The sequence below is a fragment of the Lynx rufus genome, unplaced genomic scaffold, assembly GCF_022079265.1.
Source record: "Lynx rufus isolate CCGP_SWC_20201006 ecotype Redwood Valley unplaced genomic scaffold, mLynRuf1.p SCAF_1, whole genome shotgun sequence".
In the NCBI taxonomy this organism is placed as follows: domain Eukaryota; kingdom Metazoa; phylum Chordata; class Mammalia; order Carnivora; family Felidae; genus Lynx; species Lynx rufus.
In genome coordinates, this window is record NW_025814823.1 from 128,520,056 (window position 1) to 128,539,444 (window position 19,389).

Genomic DNA, 19,389 nt, shown 5'->3' on the forward strand with positions numbered 1-19,389 from the left:
CTATATGATGGTTATAAGGGACACAACTAAAATATAATATGGAAAGACTGCAAACAAGTACATTGCTAAACATAAAGAGTGACAGTTTATAATACTTCTAAAAAATGAAGGAGGGAAGGAAGAAAGGAGGGATTGAGGGAGGGAGGGAGAAAAGGAGGGAAAACGAATTGGAAGGTGTATTGTATCTATCACTTCATAACAAATTAGCCCCAGATTAAGCGACTGGAAAACCCAAATATTTATTATCTCACAGTTTCTGTGGGTCTGGAATCCAGGCACAATGAAGCTGAGTCCTCTGGCTCAGGACCTCAGGCTTCAGTCAAAGCGTCAGCTAAGGCTGCCTTCGCCTCAAGGTTTAAGAGAGAGTGTGCTTGCAGGATCACTCACGTGACTGCTGGCAGGCTTCAGAACAGCCACTTCCAAGATTGCTCACACAGCTGTTGGCAGGCCGCACGTCCTCGCTCACTAGAAGGCAGAGACAGGAGTTCCTGGCCTGAGGGGCCTCTCCATAGGGCAGCTCACGCAGGTCAGCTGGCTTTCCCCTCAGAGCAGGCCTGGGAAAGAGAGAGGGAGGGCAAGCAAGACGGAAACTGGGTCTTTATGTACTCTAATCTCAAGAGATATCCTATCACTTTTGTCATATTCTATTTGTTACAAATGTGTCACTACACCCAACTTAACATTCAAGGAAAGATTACACAAATACCAACAGGCAGGGGTCACTGGGGACATTTTAAATGCCATAGACTGCAGAAATGAAAAACAAAAACTGTCATTGTTTGCTTATTATGTAGTGAATATGTAGGAAATAAAAAAAAAATCACACTAGATGTTTAGAATTAATAGGCACCTGGGTGGCTCAGTCAGTTGAGTCCAACTTCAGCTCAAATCGTGATCTCACGTTTCTTGAGTTCAAGCCTCACATCAGGCTCTGTGCTGACAGCTCAGAGCCTGGAACCTGCTTCAGATTTTGTGTCTCCCTCTCTCTCTATGCCTTCCTCTCTCTCTCAAAAATAAATACACATTAAAAAAAACAGGAAAGCCTAGCAGGGAGTTTGGATACAAATATCAGTACACAAAAATCAGTTTTATACTATATATAAGCAAGAAGCTGAAAGGGGAAATTTTAAAAATAACCGCCTTCACAATAGGATCAAACAAGAGGTATTTTTCAGTTCAATAATAACTAGAGAAGTTAGGGATGGATACTATTTACTTTTGCATATACTTGAAATTTTTGATACTAACATATTTTTTAAAAGTATCAAATACCTAGGAACACATCTAACAAACGATTTGCAAACCTTTGCAGAGATTTTTTTTCTCATTTATTCTAAATAAATGGAAAGATAAACTATGTTCATCCACTGGAAGACTTAATATTGTAAATATAGCAATTATCTCCAAATTGATTTATAAATTCAATAAATCCAAATCAAAATCTCAGAGGTGTGTGTGTGTGTGTGTGTGTGTGCGCACATGTGTAAAGCTTGACAGGTTGATACTAAAATCTGAATAAAAATGGAAAAAGTAAAAAAAACATATACAGTAGAAGTCTTTGGCTAAACCATATCCATAACACAAAGTAAAACCATAATGAGATACCATTATACACCCACCACATTGACAACAATTCAAACTCTGACAATAGCAAGTTTTGGTGAGGACATTAAGCAAAAAGAACTCTTAGACACTGTCAATGGGAAGGTTTACCGGAGCGCAAAGAAAGCAGAAGTAGACTTATTCTTTGCTTCTAAACGTCATTCTAAGATCTGAAAACAAATCCTGAAATACTAAAAATCTCCCATTCCTTTACCTATTCGGAGGGAAAGGTGGTATCCAAACCAAGAGGAATACTTTTATCCACTTGTAAGTAAACAAAATCTGAGTCACATGTAGGAGGCATTCTGCAACAAAAGAACAGGGCCAGAGGGCAAAGGCAAGGAAATTGAGTCCAAAGCCAACTAGTGACTGTTACTCTTAAAATTTAGGGTAATTACTTACAGAAGAAGGCTTCCAGATGCTCCATACTCTAAGTGTACCATTATTTGCAAAAGGGCAAAGCAAACTGGGTCTTTATGTACTCTAATCTCAAGAGATATCCTATCACTTAGCCACAACGGACAAAGGCTCCTGAAGGCTCATAAAAAGCCTAAACATCACTCATTTTATCATAGAAATAAATGAATGATGTGAGGACACTGGCCAAGATGATGAACTTCAGCATCTGAAGATGTTTTCTAACTGAACTAAATAAATACCAAAAAAGAAACACCACAGAGCATAAAAAAACAAAAACCAGTATTTATTTACATTCCATTTACTTTCCAAAGGACGAGGAAGGTGGGAGAAATACAAAGGAAGTAGTCTTGTTTTACTTAACCTATTTGTGCTTTTCATGAAACAACAAAGACCTGACTCACAATCACAGGAACAAGGGGACCCAAAAAGATTACTCAGTTCAATTTTCCATCTCCAGCCAAGACTGAAATTATACCACTGCAGGCAAATGAAAATCAACCCCACATATAGGTGAACACAAGTTAATATATGTTCTAAAAGAACCAGCTTTAGTTAAAGCTGTCATAACATCCAACGAATCTGCAATAAAAGACACAGTCATAATGTGGAGCCTTAAGACTCTCTGTACAACAATGAAAACCAAATTTTACACAAAGAGAAGTCACAACTATTAAGCTGTGAAGTCAAGAGCATCACAGTAGCAGTACCCAGTGTCTCTCTTATTCAAGTACATACACTATTTTTAAAACTTGGTTATAACAAAGACATCAGTAACTGAAATGTACAATTATTTTATTAACACCATGAAAGATAACAAATAAAAAAATAAAACTACCCACAAATTTTGTAACAATTACAGACACGCATATTAACCATACCACTATACATTTGTCTCAACTTTTAACTGACTTGTACACTTTAAAAATAGCATTGGGTTTTACAAAAATACTGATAATGGCTCAACATTTTAGGAAGTCCGGTAACTTTATATTTTCCGTAGCCCCTATTTTCTGCTCTTCTTTCTTCCATCGCCATAATCCTCCTATCACCACCAACTTGCTCGAGGCAACAGCAACAGAGATCTCTAAGAGCAATGTAAATACTACATCCGAAAACTTCTAGTTCTTTGAAATGGTTGGAAAGGGTTTTTTAGTGCCCACATCAGGAGCTGTGGTTTCGGTTTCGGCTTTTCAGGAAACAGAAGTGCTTCACTTTCTGGTGTAGGAAATCGTTCTTGGTAGACTTCAGGATAGGATTTTTGAAACTAAAAAAAAAAAAAAAAAAGATTCAAGATGAGTCAAAAAAAACCCACATAAGGGCCAATAAAATTAGGCGATCTAATTTTAAAATTAAAGACTTTCTGATCTGATTCCATACAAGCTGTTTTTGTTTTGTTTCAATGTTTATTGTTCTCTATCAGAAAAGAGAATAACAAGACAACTAATCGTAATCAAATTCACTCCAACACAAATCCGTTTCTTTTGGTAAGATCATTTGATTCCACTTGCTATAGATCTAATTCAATTTAAATTTGATCAAAGCTTCAAATACACTTCTCATTTTGGTCTTATTTCTTAAAATTTCCCCCACTGCTAACTATAAATAGACTTCACTTTAAAAATATTCACAAGTAATCCTGACTTGAAAATAACTTATGTTCTACACAGTTAAAGAAAATTTTGGCCCAACTACATTTCACGATCTCCCAGCTTCTCCAACTCAGTCCCACCTGCTTCTGCTCAAATGGAAGGGAAAACATTCCAGTATATATGACTTTATGAAAAGCTTAAAGAGAGGCAATATGCTTTTCCTTCATCCTCAACACTGAACTCTTCTCCAAAATTACTGAGAAAAATACGATAGGGAGTCTAGAACTCTGGTGATCTGTGTATAATCCTATATGCATGATGTGATCAGGGATCAAGCTTGCAGGAGTCAGACTTCAAAAATAAAAACAATTCACTTAATCTGGAATCAATACTTTAAGAATGGTCGAAGTAAATCTAGTGTGAGTTAAACACTATTCAATGAAACCCTAAACCTTGTTCCTAGCAGGAACTAAAAACTTTTAGTGCTACCCGAGGCAAAAAAACAATTTGATACTGGTGATCTAAAACCAAAGCCTTTCCAGTTTTACACATTTTCTATTTGCAAATTCAGTATAATTTGCCTTTCAAAAAAAAAAAATCAAAAGGAACCTGTCCTCATTTGATAGTTTCTCTGAATTTAAAGTTATTACTCCACTAACACATCAAGCCACATACCAAAACAAAGGACAAATAATAGAGAAGAGCTCCACAAATGAAGAGTTCAACAACGGTAAAATATCTACACTGGAAAGTAAAGATGTGGAAAACAGACCACAGTTGTGTAAAACAATGAGACTGCCAGAATGTATAAATTGAGTAATATACTTTCAAAACTGCTATGTCATAGAAGATGAGATTTATATGAAACTTAGTAAAACAGAGAATAAAAAGAAAAAATATAAGAACAGCAGGCAGAAGAAGAAATGACTTCTAAAGAATATTCTTCTTTTACCTGCTTCAGTTTTTTCTTCTTCTCTTTGCTGGAGAGTTTGGCATCTGTTATAACTTCTTCCAGCAAGGCTGCCAGAGGTTCCTGAGAGCCGTATGCTCTCTGGTATTCAAACTCCCCTGGACTGATCTGACGGCAAAATGAGGGAGCAGATAGAGTGATATCCATATCAGCTCCTGGGTATTTTATCTAAGGCAAAAGGATTAATAGTGAATGGAATAAGTATATTTTCACATAAACTGCAAAAATTAGTTCAGATCAAATACAGCATATCTCCTACTAAGGGTACCACATCATTCTTCAATTTGGGGAAAACTCTTTGGTAAAAGGTAACAGTGTTTCTATAACTTCAAAAAAAATATCACAGTCACAGTTTTAAGTAAGAGATATTTACCTTTTTAAACCCAAGATCCATTTTAATAAATAAAAAACCTGCGTGTTCTTTTAAATAAAATCTTAAGTTGAAACATAAACTAAACATGTTGACAAAAATGATTCAAAACAATTATAATATTGACCACACTTTGTGGATCCCTTCCCACATCTGGAGAATCTGATCCTCTCTTTCTTGGGGATGGACAGAGAAACACATATAGCTTGGCTGTTATGTAGAGAGAAGTTCTACAACCATCTCCAAATATGTTAACACTGAAAATCAAGAAAATAAATATTCAGACATTGTATGGGGCAAAAGGGAGAAGGAAGAAAAAAGAGGAAACACAATACCAAGACCTATAAATAAACGAGCATCCATTAAAAATATTTAATTTCAGGGGCATTTGGGTGGCTCAGCTGACTAAGCATTGGACCTTGCTCAGGTCATGATCCCATGGTTTGTGAGTTCTAGCCCCACATCAGGCTCTATGCTGTCAGCACAGAGCCTGCTTCATTCAGATTCTCTGTCCCCCTCTCTCTCTGCCCCTCCCTGCTCATTCTCTCTCTCACAAATAAGTACGTAAAAACTTTAAAAATATATATATTTAATTTACATAAAGCAAATATTAACAGGTATAAAGGGAGAAACTGACAGTAATACAATCATAATAGGAGACTTTAACACCCCACTTACATCAATGGAGAAGTCGTCCAGACAGAAAATCAACAAGGTTAGATGGACGTAACAAATATATACAGAATATTTCATTCAAATACAGCAGAATACATATTCTTTTCAAATGTACATGGAACACTCTCCATCATAGATCACATCTTAGGCCACGAAACAAGACTCAATAAATTTAAGAAGACTGAAATCATATCAAGCATCTTTTCCAATCACAACAGTGTAAAAGTAGAAATCAGTTATCAAAAGCAAACAAAAAAACAAAAAACCTGAAATAAAAACATGTGCAACTAAATAACCAATGGATCAATGAAGAAATCAAAGAAGAAATTAAAAAAAAATACATGAAGACAAATGAAAATGAAAACACAATGGTCCGGGGCACCTGGGTAGCTTAGTCAGTTGAGACCCAAAATCTTAAAACTCCCAAAAGAAAACATAGGCTATAATCTCTTGGACATCAGGCAAGGCAAACAAAAGTAAAAATAAGCTCCTGGGACTACACTAAAATAAAGAGATTTTGTATAGCAAACAAACAAACCAAACCAAACAAAAACAAAAAACCCCTCAATAAAACAAAAAGACAACATAGTGAATGGGAGAAAATATCTGCATATGATATATCCAATAAGGTTATACTATCCAAAATATAGAACTTATATAACTCAACATCAAAAAAACAAATAATCTGATTTAAAAATGGGCAGAAGACCAGAAAAGACATTTTTCCAAAGAAGACGTACAGATGGCCAATAGAAACATGCAAAGATGCTCAACATCACTAATCATCCAGGAAACAGAAATCAAAACCACAATTAGATACCACCTCATACCAGTCACAATGGCTAGAATCAAAAAGACAGGAAATAACAACTGCTGGCAAGGATGTGGAGAAAAGGAACCCTCGTGCACTGTTAGTGGAATGTAAATTGGTGCAACCATTTTGGAAAATAGTATGAAAGTTCCTCAAAAAATTAAAAACAGAACTACCATATGACCCAGTAATTTCTCTTCTGAATGTTTACCCAAAAAGAATGAAAATACTAATTTGAAAATAAATATGCACACACCTACGTTTATCACACACAAAGAACAAAACCTCGCCATTTGCAACAATTAAGGATAGACCTAGAGAGTATAATGCTAACAGAAATAAGTTACTTAGAGAAAAAAATTACCATATAATTTCACTCATATGTGGAATTTAAGAAACAAACCAAAAATAAATAAATAAATAAATAAATAAATAAATAAATAAATAAAAAGCAAGCAAAGGGAAAAAGAGAAAGACAAACCAAGAAACAGACTCTTAGCTATAGAGAACAAACCGATGGTTACCACAGGGCGGATGGTGGGGGATGGGTAAAAAAGGTTATGGGGATTAAACAGTGCACTTGTCATGATGAACACTGGGTGATGTATGGAACTGTTGAATCACTATATTACACTCTTGAAACTAACATAGCACTGTATGTTAGCTATACTGCAACTTCAAAAAAAAAAAAAAGGTGGTATATACATGGAACATTACTCAGCCATAAAAAGAATGATATCTTGCCATTTGTGACAACACAGATGGACCTATAAGATATTTTGCTAAGTGAAGTCAGATAGAGAAAGTTAAATACGATATGATTTCACTTACATCTGGAATATAAAAAAACAAATTAAAAAAACCCCAAATTTACTCTCATATACAGAAGAAGGGGCACAGGGATGGGGGGAGATAGGCAAATAGATGAAGGGAATTAAGAGGTAAAAACTTCCAGTTAGAAAATATAAATAAGTCACAGACATGAAAAGTACAACATAGAGAATACAGTCAATAATGTAACAATGTTGTATAGTTACCATACTCATTGTGAGGAGCACTGAGTAATGTACAGAACTATGGAATGGCTACATTATACACCTGAAACTAATGTAACACTATGGCAATTATACTTCAATTAGAAAGAAATTAAAGTGTTTTTTTAGGTAATAATTTTTTTCTGTACATGTTCCTTAAAATGTTTTATTAACTGTTAGATATTAACAAATATTATCTTATCCATTTCCTGATAGGATATATTAAAACGTCCCATTGCAATTGTGGATTTTCAAGTCAGCTTGTAATTTTGTCATCATTATACATTCTGAGGATCATAATGTGCATACAAGTTCAAATATTTTTTCCTCCAATTTCATTTTTTATTAAATTTTATTAAATTTCTCATTATTCTTAATTCCAAAAATTTACATCACGGTTTTGCCAGTACCTTCTTGCCAAAGATTACCAGGATGACATCTGTGGTCAAAAAGAGAGAGGTAGAATGAATTGTACTGCTAAAGATGACCACAAGCCATAAATAACAATGGGATTGTATTGGGGTACCTGGCTGGTTCAGTCGGGGGAGCACGCGACTCTTGATCTCGGGGTTGTGAGCTCAAGCCTCACATTAGGTGTAGAGATTACTTTAAAAAAATTAAATCTTTTAAAAAACAACAACAGTGGAGTCTGTCAATGCGAAGGTGGTCAAATGGTCTAGGATTTGGACTTGTGAAACTCTTACAGAAATTAATACATTTAAAAAGCAGACATTTTTACAGGGGGATTGGGTACAAAGCACACCCACAGACCCAGGGAAGACCCATGCCCAATAACGGCCTTCATGCTAGGCTGAAGGGGAAGACTTTTCTTTGCATGGAGCCAGTCTGCAAAGAGGTGATGTGGGTGTTTTATCAAATGCCCAAGTTTCAACAAAAGATCATAGGGCATACAAAGAAACTTGGAAACATGGCCCACTAAAATCAAATCCTAAATCTCCAGAAAGCATGCCTAACAAAACACAGGCCTCAGACTTTAGTAGACAATGATTATTTATTTATTTTTTTTTTACTTTACACCCAAGTTAGTGAGCATGTAGTGCAACAATGATTTCAGGAGTAGATTCCTGAATGCCCCTTAGGTCAATAAATTTTTAATTAAAGAATTTTACATGTGATTCTTTGCACTGCCAATCACCACAGTTTCTCCAAAATCAGAATCATAATCTTCAAAATAGCCCTTTTGAAAAGCACTTTGGTTCAATCCACAGTTGTCACTGTCACTCCAGAGTTCTTTTCAGTTGGACTTCTTTGATCTCCACTTGAATATGGACAGACTTCAAAAATTCCCCACACATTTAGGGTCAGAGTAGATGGATCTGATCTTCCTGGTGCTCAATTTCAGACAACCTTAAATGTGAATGAGTGCAAATCATAATCACCCCTAAACTATCCCACCCTAAAACTGTATAGATTGTTGGGATATGCCAATACCTAAGACTTAAAAAATTTGACTATTACATCTTTCACATAGTTTTAGCAGAAAGATGTCTTGCAGTTCTTCCTACAGATCTAAACACATAGTTCTGTGAATACAGAAAACCACACATATACTCTATGAGGAGTTTCCAATGATGTAGGTCTAGAGACAAAGCCCCATCAGGATAGACCTCAGTTAAAGTGTTCCATCTTCCCAAAAATATAACACCTTTTGTTCTTCTGCAGCCAGAAGCCTAGTAAAGAAAATTCTAGATATCTATGATTAAAGATAGCAAAGGAAGAAGAGGACTGTAGTCAAGGCTGATAAAAGGTTGGTGTCAAAAACAACACCTACCTCACAATTTATCTATCCCAGGATCAGCTGTGTAATTTCCCCAGAACAATCCAAGTAACATTGTTCATTTTCAGAGAAGCACTTCCCTAAATCTCACATGCTGTAGGGGCTGAGTAGCCCACATGAGAGAACAGAAATCTCTGAATACTGAAACAACTGGTCAGCAATTCTACTGAGTACTTCCAACAGAGAAAATGTAATTGGACAAATGAGTGCTTACTGGTTTTATGTAGTGCCAGAGCAGTGCCCTCCTCAAGATCATGATGAGCAGTTAAATGAATCAGCACAGCTCAGCCTTCTGATCCTCAACTGAGAGCAAAGGGCTCAGTTATAAGCTGCTGCAGCATATGCCTGTGCTATGGGACACACAAACCCAGCAAGCATATAGAGGAACATAGCTATTGCTATCAATTCTCCCTGCAGAAATTCAGTGAAGTATTTCTTCTTTACCTTTTTTATAGGTAAATAGAAATACTGGGCGGAGGGAAGATTTAACTAAAACAGCACTAAGGTTATACTTTTTACCCATTAAAACGGCAAAGGTCTATGTGTTAATGATAATACCCAAAGTAGCACAAGGGTGCAAAGAAATGAACACTTTCTTAGACAATTCATGGGAATATACATTGGCATAATCATTCTAAAGGGAAATTTGGCAATATGCAATCAATACTTAAAATACACCCACGGCCTTTGACCATGCAATACCACTCATAAAAATTTATTCTTATAGGGACACCTGGGTGGCTCAGTCCGTTGAGTGTCTGACTCTTGATTTCAGCTCAGGTTGTGATCTCATGGTTGTGATATGGAGCCTTGCATCAGGCTCTGTGCTGATGGCATGGACCCTGCTTGGGATTCTCTCTCTTTCTCTCTCAAAATAAATAAAAACAAATTATTTTTAGAAAATAATCAAGGATTACCACCACACCCCCCCCAAAAAAAATCTAGCTACAAAAATATTTACTGGTAGGTTGTTTGCAAAATAGAGGGGGAAATGGAAACAATCTAACCAAAGAAACCCATTTAAATAAATTATGGTATATATCCATATTACCGAACACTATACTATCAATAATAACAATACTGTGGAATGACATAACACTAATGATGATGATAATATTAACAGCAGCTACCAACTGAGGGCCTAGTATGTGATAAATATTATTCTAAGCACTTTACACATCTTAAGCCATTCAATCCCTAAAACAACCCCAGGAGGTAGGTATTGACTATTATTATCCCACTCTACAGATAAGAAAAGAGGGATGTCAGGTAGAGGCTGAAGCAGAGACATTTTATAAAATGTGCCCAAGGTCACAGGGCCAATAAAGGGTATATCAAGAACACAAGTACCACTTAGCTCCAGGGTCTGAGCTCTCAACAACCCTGGTGTCAGTCAAGAATATTTAGTGATATGGGAAATATTTCTTGTTGTACTATCAAAAGAAAATAAGGTATAAAAGAAAAGAGCAAGAGTGAGAGAGAGTGAGGAAAGGGGAGGGGAGGAGGAAAGGGGAAGGGGAAGGGGAGGGAATGGAAGGGAAGGAAAGGGAAGGGAGAAGAAGGGGGGAGGCAAGGCAAGACAAGACATGACACAGAAAAACATCTGAAAGACGATAATACTAACTGAATAGGTAGTGTTACTCTTTGAGTTTTTGGTGTACATTTTCTATAGTTTCCAAATTCTTTCAATAGATTAGGTTGACAATTACCCAAAATTTTTTATTTTAATTTTTAAATTGCACACTGAAACAGGTGAACAGTTATTCACCCTGAAAATACTTTGGGAGGTAGCAGCTCACTGGTCCTTAATCATGGAACCTCAAAAAGTACTTAAGCAGAAAGAGGGCCAATCATTCCAAAGGAGCTAAGCAGACCTTTTGCTTGCATTTATCAAGTTTCTGCTCCCACAGGCTGACGTACAAACCCCACTTGGGGCCCACATAATAGTTATGCATTACATTTCTTTTACATCATTTTAACAGAACAATAGTAAAAGCTACCTTTCAACGAGTACCTGCTAGAAGTCAGACATATATGCTAGGGGTTTTACAATACAGTATTCTACTCTTAGCAACAATTTTATAGAGCAGGTATGGCCCATTTTAACACTTGCAGAAACTAAAATTCAGAGAGGTTAAGAGACTTGCCCAAGGCCACAAAACCAGGAAAAGGGAAAACCAGGAACTGGCCCAGCCAGTACTTTACGGCTCTAAGGCCATTCTTCTACCACACCACATTTTATGGAGGCAGTGTGGTATGACAGACCATGGATTCTGGAAATTGAGTTTATATGTGTGAATCCTGGCTCTGTGACTTTAATTCTCCGTGCCTTAGCTCACTCATTGAAAAAATGCAAATATCAATAGTATGTCGGTCACAGGGCGATTATGATCAAGACATGTATTACACATAAATCATTTCCATCAGGAAGTATATGCAGATTCTAAACAAATTCATTTAAGGAAGTTGCAGTCAGAAGTATGCAGCATTGATTAACATAACCAAACCAAGTAAGCATTCTGTAAGTTTTCAATAATACCAAACACGTACAGAGCTTACCATGCAGCAAGCCCTGTTGGAAGCACTTTGTACAGATTTATTCACTTACTTCTTCCCAACAAGAGGTTCCAAGAAACCTAGCAAGTTTACATGACTTTCTGCTGGCAATTTTAAAGGACTGGTAACATCCCTTTCTTTACCTGGACTCTTCGTAGATGAGCCACACGCTCCTCTATGGAGGTCTGCAAGGCCAAAGGGACTTTCAAAATCTCTTGGTAATTGTCCATTAAAAACGTCACCAACCTCACAGCTAATAACTCATCCAAGTCTACTTCATCCTTGGAACACAAGATGCAACGGGAAAATGTCTGAACCATCTGAAACAAGAAGGGGAGGTATTTTTTCATGAAACACAGATGAAGTCTTCTTTCCCTACAATGAACTGAGTTCAATCTAATTTGCAAAAACCAAATGTGACTAGTCAGGGAGAAATGGCCCACAGGACAGGGTACACATCTAATCTGGCACCTGGCCATACCTGGTCATCTGAGATGGGCTGATTTTTATCAACCAGCAAAACAGAAGGTGCGTCTCAACTCACAGAGACTCAGCAGACATGCTTGTCTGAGCAGTTTTTAAAGCACACCCCTTTACAGACAGTTTTAAACATATATAAACGAATTCTGAAAATTATTATCACTACCATTACTTGAATCATGTAGCATTTCAAAGTTCAAAGTACTTTAAAGCCATTTAGTTTACTAATATCCTTATTTCACTATTGATTTTAAAAATCTGCTAGCACAACATATATGCCTCAACAGTTATGTTTTTTCCCAGTTAACTGTAATTTTCTCTAGGATTTTGGGTGTACATTTGACAATCACATTTGAACAAAATCATTAGACTTTGTAACAAGTTCATTAAATGATGAGACTTTACAAAAAGCAGAAATATAAAAAATATTATGTAGCTGCTTTCATAGAAGGCATATTAACTATTTCCTTCTTTAATACTATCCTTTGGATAGATACTTTTTCCTTTTCCTACTAATTTTACTGCTGACAATCTTATTTTGAAACCTACAAGCATGAAATCATGTAATTCTGCTTAATTAGACTTCATTTCATCAACTTACTGCAGAGGATCCTTTAATTTTCATTCACATGTACGTGTACAGAGAGACATGCAGACAGACATTTTTTACCTGGAGACTATGGACCTTAGGGAATCTGAATGCCTTGAAATTGTATGCAAAATTTTACATGTGTATCCTTCTGGGGAACAGTGCAAAGTTTTCTTCAGCCTTTCACAAAGGCCCATTAGCCCCATTACCTATCTACCCAACCAAAACCAAGGTCAAGAATCCCTCTACTGGGCACTGAGTGCTCCTCTGATCTTACCCCACCCCACACTTCTAAAACTGGACCAGAGGACCCCCAGAGGTACACCATGGTTCACCTGGACGTGAAAAGGACATACACCTCAAAGAAGCATCAAATTTGCTCCAAGGCCTCCAATTTTGAGGAAAATTAAAAATTTTTGTAATAAGAAATTCTAAACATAAACCCTATTTTAAAAGACATGCTAACATTAGCAAAGTAGAATTTAAAATTAGCATATGTGGCACACATGGGTGGCTCAATGAGTTAAGCGTCTGACGTTGGCTCAGGTCACGATTTCACGGTTCGTGAGTTTGAGCCCCACATCAGGTTCTGCGCTGACAGAGCACAGCCTGCTTGGGATTCTCTTTCCCTCCCTCCCTCTCTGCCCCTCCCCTGCTTGCTCTTTCTCTCCTTCAAAAATAGATAGATAGATAGATAGATAGATAGATAGATAGATAGATAGGTAGAGGCGCCTGGGTGGCTCAGTCCGTTGGTTGGGCGTCCAACCTTGGCTCAGGTCATGATCTCACAGCCCGTGAGTTCGAGCCCCGCATCGGGTTCTGTGCTGACAGCTCAGAGCCTGGAGCCTGCTTCAGATTCTGTGTCTCCCTCTCTCTCTGCCCGTAGCTCACTCGCATCCTGTCTCTGTCTCTCTCAAAAATAAATAAACATTAAAAAAATAATAATAAAATAAATAAAAACTTCAAAAAATAATAAAATAAAATTAGCATACATTGGTAAGCAAAACTGAGAATATTTTATGGACCCTAAGATCATAACCTGAGTGAACAAGTTCTCAATCTCCCTGCCAGGCTATCTGATCCAACTCTGTATTTTACTTCTTTCCTCTTTACCCCATTATACAGGCTGAGTCCACTTGTTATAGTGACAAATGCTTCACAACCCTTTTTGTCGTGGAAGAAAGAATACTGTTTTCTTGAGAGACCACTTATCCTCACTGTCCACCCTTCCTTCTCTTTATGTTGACAGTAGGCCCTAGGCAGCAGACGCCTTTAAACTCAGAGCCTATCCCTACTCACTCTCCACTTTGCATTATGTTATTTAAGACACTAACACCCAAAGTGTTTAGTGTCGGGGTGGTTTCCAAGCGATGGCTCTACAAGCAAGCCTGCCTTGCACCTTCCTCTGGCTGCCAAGCTAGTAAACTCTACTCAGGTGGATTTTATTGCCAAAACTGAAGTCAAGTTAGATGGTAGAGATCAACCTACCAGTGTTCGGGTACCAAGGCCATCACACAGGGGTGGCATCTCCTTATTTAGGCAGATTCTTGCCATCATCCTCATCAACAGCTGTAACTTTCTCCTATTTTCGGGTGGCAGGAGGAGGCAGCAAATCTGAAATGCTTCAATAGCCATTTTCTCTTTCTGTAACAAACCTGATTTAGAAAGAAGTTTTTAATCTTTTAAAACCAATAGCCAACTTGACTCCATTATGTTTACATTTTTCAAATTATGTACTATTAAAATTATATAGAACAAGTACACATATCCAACTACGCTGGGCCAAATGATTATAGATCTAATGCATTGGCACCGAAAATACAAACCATCAACTAAGGATGACAAATACATAAACCAAATACAGCCATTTCCCTCTCTCAGATTTTTTTGTAGTATTCTTTCCCAGCAAACCAAGAGCAGTCAGGTTAAGTCTAACCTAACACTCAACACTCACAGTTACTATAGGATGAAGACAGCATGAGCAAAGATATGAATGTGCCACTGCTGCCCTGAATTGCCCCCTTGTATTATGTCCCTGGGATGAGCAGGGTCACCATCTAACAGGATTCTCACAGACTGAAAACAGGTCCGATTGGCCTACAGTCAGACCACTGCCAGATGGCTGCACTTCTTTCCAAACAACACACATCAAATAACCCTTCCTCACACATAAGCTGTTCTTCCTAGCTAAGTGTACCGATTCAATCATGTTATATGCCAGCCCTCCTCAACCAAACTACAGTCTTCTAATACTGTGCTACAAATCACAGTTCTCTAATACTGTGCTCTCTTCAACCACATTTGTCCCCAGACACATCCACATCCAAACCCTCTAATGAGAAGAAACTGCTTTCATCAATTTATTTGTTCCATGTCCAACCTCTTCAAGTTCCCAATGGTTTCTCTTAGAGGCAAAACCATCTTTGGCACCCAGTATTTCTGACCATCTATGATATGCCAGGAACTGTGCCAAGTCCTGGAAATATGAAAATATGCCAGGTCCCTCACTCTGAAGAGCTGATGTGCTATGAGGAGACACCCATTAAAAAATTGTAAATGGCAAAATGTGAGAGGTGCTGCAAGAGACATCTGCAAGGGCAACATTAGGGAAATTATAAGTCATTCCTTAGGACACAGCACAGGCTTGGCATAGAAGTAAAGCTGGAAAGGTCAACAGAGATGAGATCCGAAAAGGCCTTGAACGCCAGACTAAGGAGCTTGGGTTTGGCCCTGATGGCAGTGGGTGGGCATGGGAGAGAAAAGGAGGCAGAAGGGGAGCTTTAATACACCAAGTTCAATCCTAGATGTTCACTGAAAATACTGCTGCTGATTCTCATCACTAGACCTTCTTTCAACTCTATATAATCAGGTCTATGAAAAGAAAAAAGGTTTATGATCAAATATTAATTCTTTCTTTCACTTATCCAACAAATATTTATTAAGCCTTGCCTGTATTCCAGGAACTATTTTAGAAGAGGACATACAGTAGGGAATAAAAACAAAATCCTTGCCTGATGTCATGGAGCTTACTTTCCAGCAGATAATAAGCAAAGAGGTACAAACATATGGCAGGTGGAAAAATGCTATGGAGAAAAAAGAAAGGAGCAGGGGGGTGATGGGATGTGCTCAGAAAAACATATCTGGTTTTTTGGGAAAGGTCTCCAAGGAGGTGAAATTTGAGCAGAGATCTGAAGGAAATGAGAGTAAGCCAGGGAAGTTATCTGAGAGACAAATTTCCAAGGTGGAGGAAAGAGCAATGACAGAGACTGTGACACGAGAGTATGTTTGGAGTGTGTGAGGAAAAGCAGTGAGGCCAGTTTGAAGACAGAGGAGTATATAAGAGCATTCAAACAGGAAAGGAGGTTAGAGTGGAAGGTAAGAGCCACACCAGGCAGAACCCTGTAGGCTACCATTAAGAATTTTGAGTTTTATTATGAGTGACCTCAGAAAACACTGGAGGGTTCTGCGCAGGGGAATCATTAACCTGAATTACTTTTTACTCTGGCAGCTCTAGAGAGAAGAGATTGTAAGGGGGTAACACAGAAGGAGGAAGATGAGAAGCATGATGACAGTCTGGATAAGATAGAATAAGTGGAACTAGTAAGAACTAATTAAATTCTAAATCTCTTTCTCCACAAAGCCTTTTACTTTTTCCATAAAGCTTTCTTTCACATTAGCCCACAAATCCCTTCTTTTTCCAAATTATAAACACCTTTTGACAGACTTTACCTTATTTTATTATGATTCATGTATATATACAATATGTATATTGTATATATGTATTGTTTTACCAAAGAGAGAGCAAGCTAATTGAAAGCATAATCCATTTCCTTTGGCAAGCCTTACTTCCTGATAAAGTACAGGTGAACATTCAAATACCTATTTGTCAATAGAGTATTACATGGCTATTAAAAATGGTAAATTTTGAAGTTATGGAACAATATTTCCAGTACAATATTTATGAAGAAAATCACAATAATAAACCTTATAAAAATAAGGTAGTAAAAAGGAAAAGATCAAGACTACATCAATTTTCTTTTAATTTTCAGATTTCTTTGTTGGGACACTGTTAAACTAACACATAAAAGTTACATTCATCAAATCTTTTAAAAAGTCTAAATTCTAAACTTCCAGTTGCTTAAATCCCAAACTTGGAGTTGGTCATGATTCTGGGTTTTATGAAAATTAGGGTGAGAATGTATCAGTAAATCCATCTCAGGAATTAATCTACACAAACCTACACAAATAGGAGACAAAGTCTACCCTTGACTCGCATACATCCCAATAACTCACTGGGCCCCCTGTGAAGCCAGGGACTCCCTTCCTTCTGCCAGGGATCCCAAGTGAGAACTCCCTGCAATTCATTCCAATTGCCAACTTCCCACCTCCTGTAAAAAGAGAATGCTACTGATACCTTCCTCCATTAAATTCCTAATCTCCCCCAAACAATGCCGCAGCCTCTGGCTGTGGAGGAGCCACCATCAATAGTTTGAATGAGGGAAGCTCCTGCTGAACAACACTCCAGAATGTGGAAGGAAGGAGAGTTGCTTATGCCCAAAGCTTGAAGAGTAACATGAAACTATGAGGCTCCTAATACTCCCTCCTGGAGCCTGGAATGCATTTTACCAGAGGAAGGAAAAACAAAACAAAACACTGTAGGGACTGATTAGGCCTAAAGTACCATTAGATTTTAACTACAGCTAAAATTCATAATGAATTAAGTATATTCTGTAAATTGATCTTATAACTTAGCTGTCCTTTACAGCACTGCTTCTTGGGGAGGGAGGCAACGAGCAGAACATTGTTCTAAACAACATACTCTGAAAGGTTTACAACAAAATCTGTCATTTTGACATAATTTAATAATTTATCAGATAAAATTAAAAAACTAAGGTGTTCCCACCTCCCAAAAGGTATAAAAATTGGTACTCCTAATCCCCGCTGTTTTTTTTTTTTTTTTTTTTTTTAGAGAGAGAGAGAGCGTGCATGAGTGGGAGGGTAGGGGTGTCAAAGAAAGAGAGAAAGAGAGAAAGAGAATGAATCTCAAGCAGGCTCCACGCTTAGCCTGAGGCAGGGCTCAATCCCATGACCCTGGGATCATGACCTGAACCCAAATTCAAAAGCCAGACGCTTAACCGACTGAGCCATGCAGGCACCTCTATTTTTTCTAATTATACATTATCACCTCCTAATACACTACAGAATTTACTTTTTTGTTATCTACCATTGTTTCCCCTCTGCCTTACTAAAATGTAAGCTCTTACATGGGCAGGGATTCCTTTTATTTACTGATACCTCCAACAGGTAGAACACTACCTGGTAGATCACAGGTGCTTACTAAATATTTTCTGTGGTGAACATGTGAATGAATGACTATATGAATGAAGGAATAACAATGAGTCCTCCCTTGCTAGGATTGGAACTAGAATATCTGGCTTAAGTCCCCGGTCCCATTGATTGTATATGCTTGGACAAGTCACTTAACCTCCATGAATCCCAATTAACCCAGCAGTAAATCGTGGTGGACGGCCATAAAACCGAATCATTGTACTGAACTGAGGGCCCACAGGCTATAAAAGAAAGCCTACGTGAATTGAAACTTTTAATAGCATTGATGATAGGTGCTGCTGCTGCTACTACTACAATTACTACTACTAAATTAAAGCATTAAGACTAATACCAGGGTGGAAAATAGGATGCAAATCAGATGCAACTTTGGCTAGATTTTCTTAAAAAGTCAGTTAAGAAATGTACTGTGCACTAGTACACAGACATGAATTTGGCTCTGGATCTCTGTGATGAGAGAATAAATAAAGTCCCACAATGCCCCAGCAGAACTGTATTACTGAGTAACAAATCATCTAAGAATGCCCTCCTCAAGCGTATATGCCTCAGCAGTTGCATAACCCTATGACAGAGGATGGAAAAAAATATAAACATATGTAAACATCATCTCATGCAATGGTTATGTCAACTTGACCATGCGTAATTCAGAAAGACTCACAATTATGACTTTTTGGGTCACTGGAACAATCTCATGCCCACATTATTATTAGGTAAAAACAGCTATGTCTGACTTACTGATGTTAGAAGATCTATAACAACCCTTAAATTTTTCTTGACTTTTTAGCTGAAAGGATGTGGATGCCTTTGTTGCCATCAATGACAGAACTATCACAATATTTGGTAGTTGGCCCCTTGTTAACCTAAAGATTATAGAAGTCTTTGTTAGAATTAACTACTAATGTATAATGTACAACGCTACAGTCTTAAAACTTAGGTGAAAGTTGTTCTTTAGGCAAAAGGCTTACCTTTCAACAGCGTTTAATTTGCTAACTGATATAGCAACCGTGTGGCTGAACACAAGATTTCAAGGATGAACTACAACAGCTGACCTGCTTTGGTTGCTTACTCCAATCAAATAATTCAAATAGATAAAAAGTTCATTGAGAAAAACACAAAAGAAATTATCTCATGTCCATAAGTGGCAAGAAT

At 37.5% G+C, this 19,389-nt stretch overlaps 1 protein-coding gene and 1 non-coding gene across 3 annotated transcripts in view; both read right to left on the reverse strand.

Moving 5' to 3' along the window:
- Positions 1-2,284: 2,284 nt before the first annotated feature.
- DEPDC1B (DEP domain containing 1B) overlaps positions 2,285-19,389 on the reverse strand; it is a 90,892-nt gene continuing 73,787 nt past the window's right edge. For both annotated transcript variants that reach the window (XM_047086859.1, XM_047086860.1), the window contains exons 8-11: positions 14,383-14,549; positions 11,969-12,145; positions 4,564-4,749; positions 2,285-3,286 (exon numbers count right to left, since the gene is read on the reverse strand). In XM_047086859.1, the coding sequence (XP_046942815.1) occupies positions 3,125-3,286; positions 4,564-4,749; positions 11,969-12,145; positions 14,383-14,549 (692 nt within the window). In that variant the 3' untranslated portion in view covers positions 2,285-3,124. The remainder of the gene's footprint in view (positions 3,287-4,563; positions 4,750-11,968; positions 12,146-14,382; positions 14,550-19,389) is intronic.
- Positions 8,975-9,105, reverse strand: LOC124523631 (small nucleolar RNA SNORA18). The gene has a single exon (XR_006965055.1). It is a non-coding gene; the product is annotated as a small nucleolar RNA SNORA18 (small nucleolar RNA).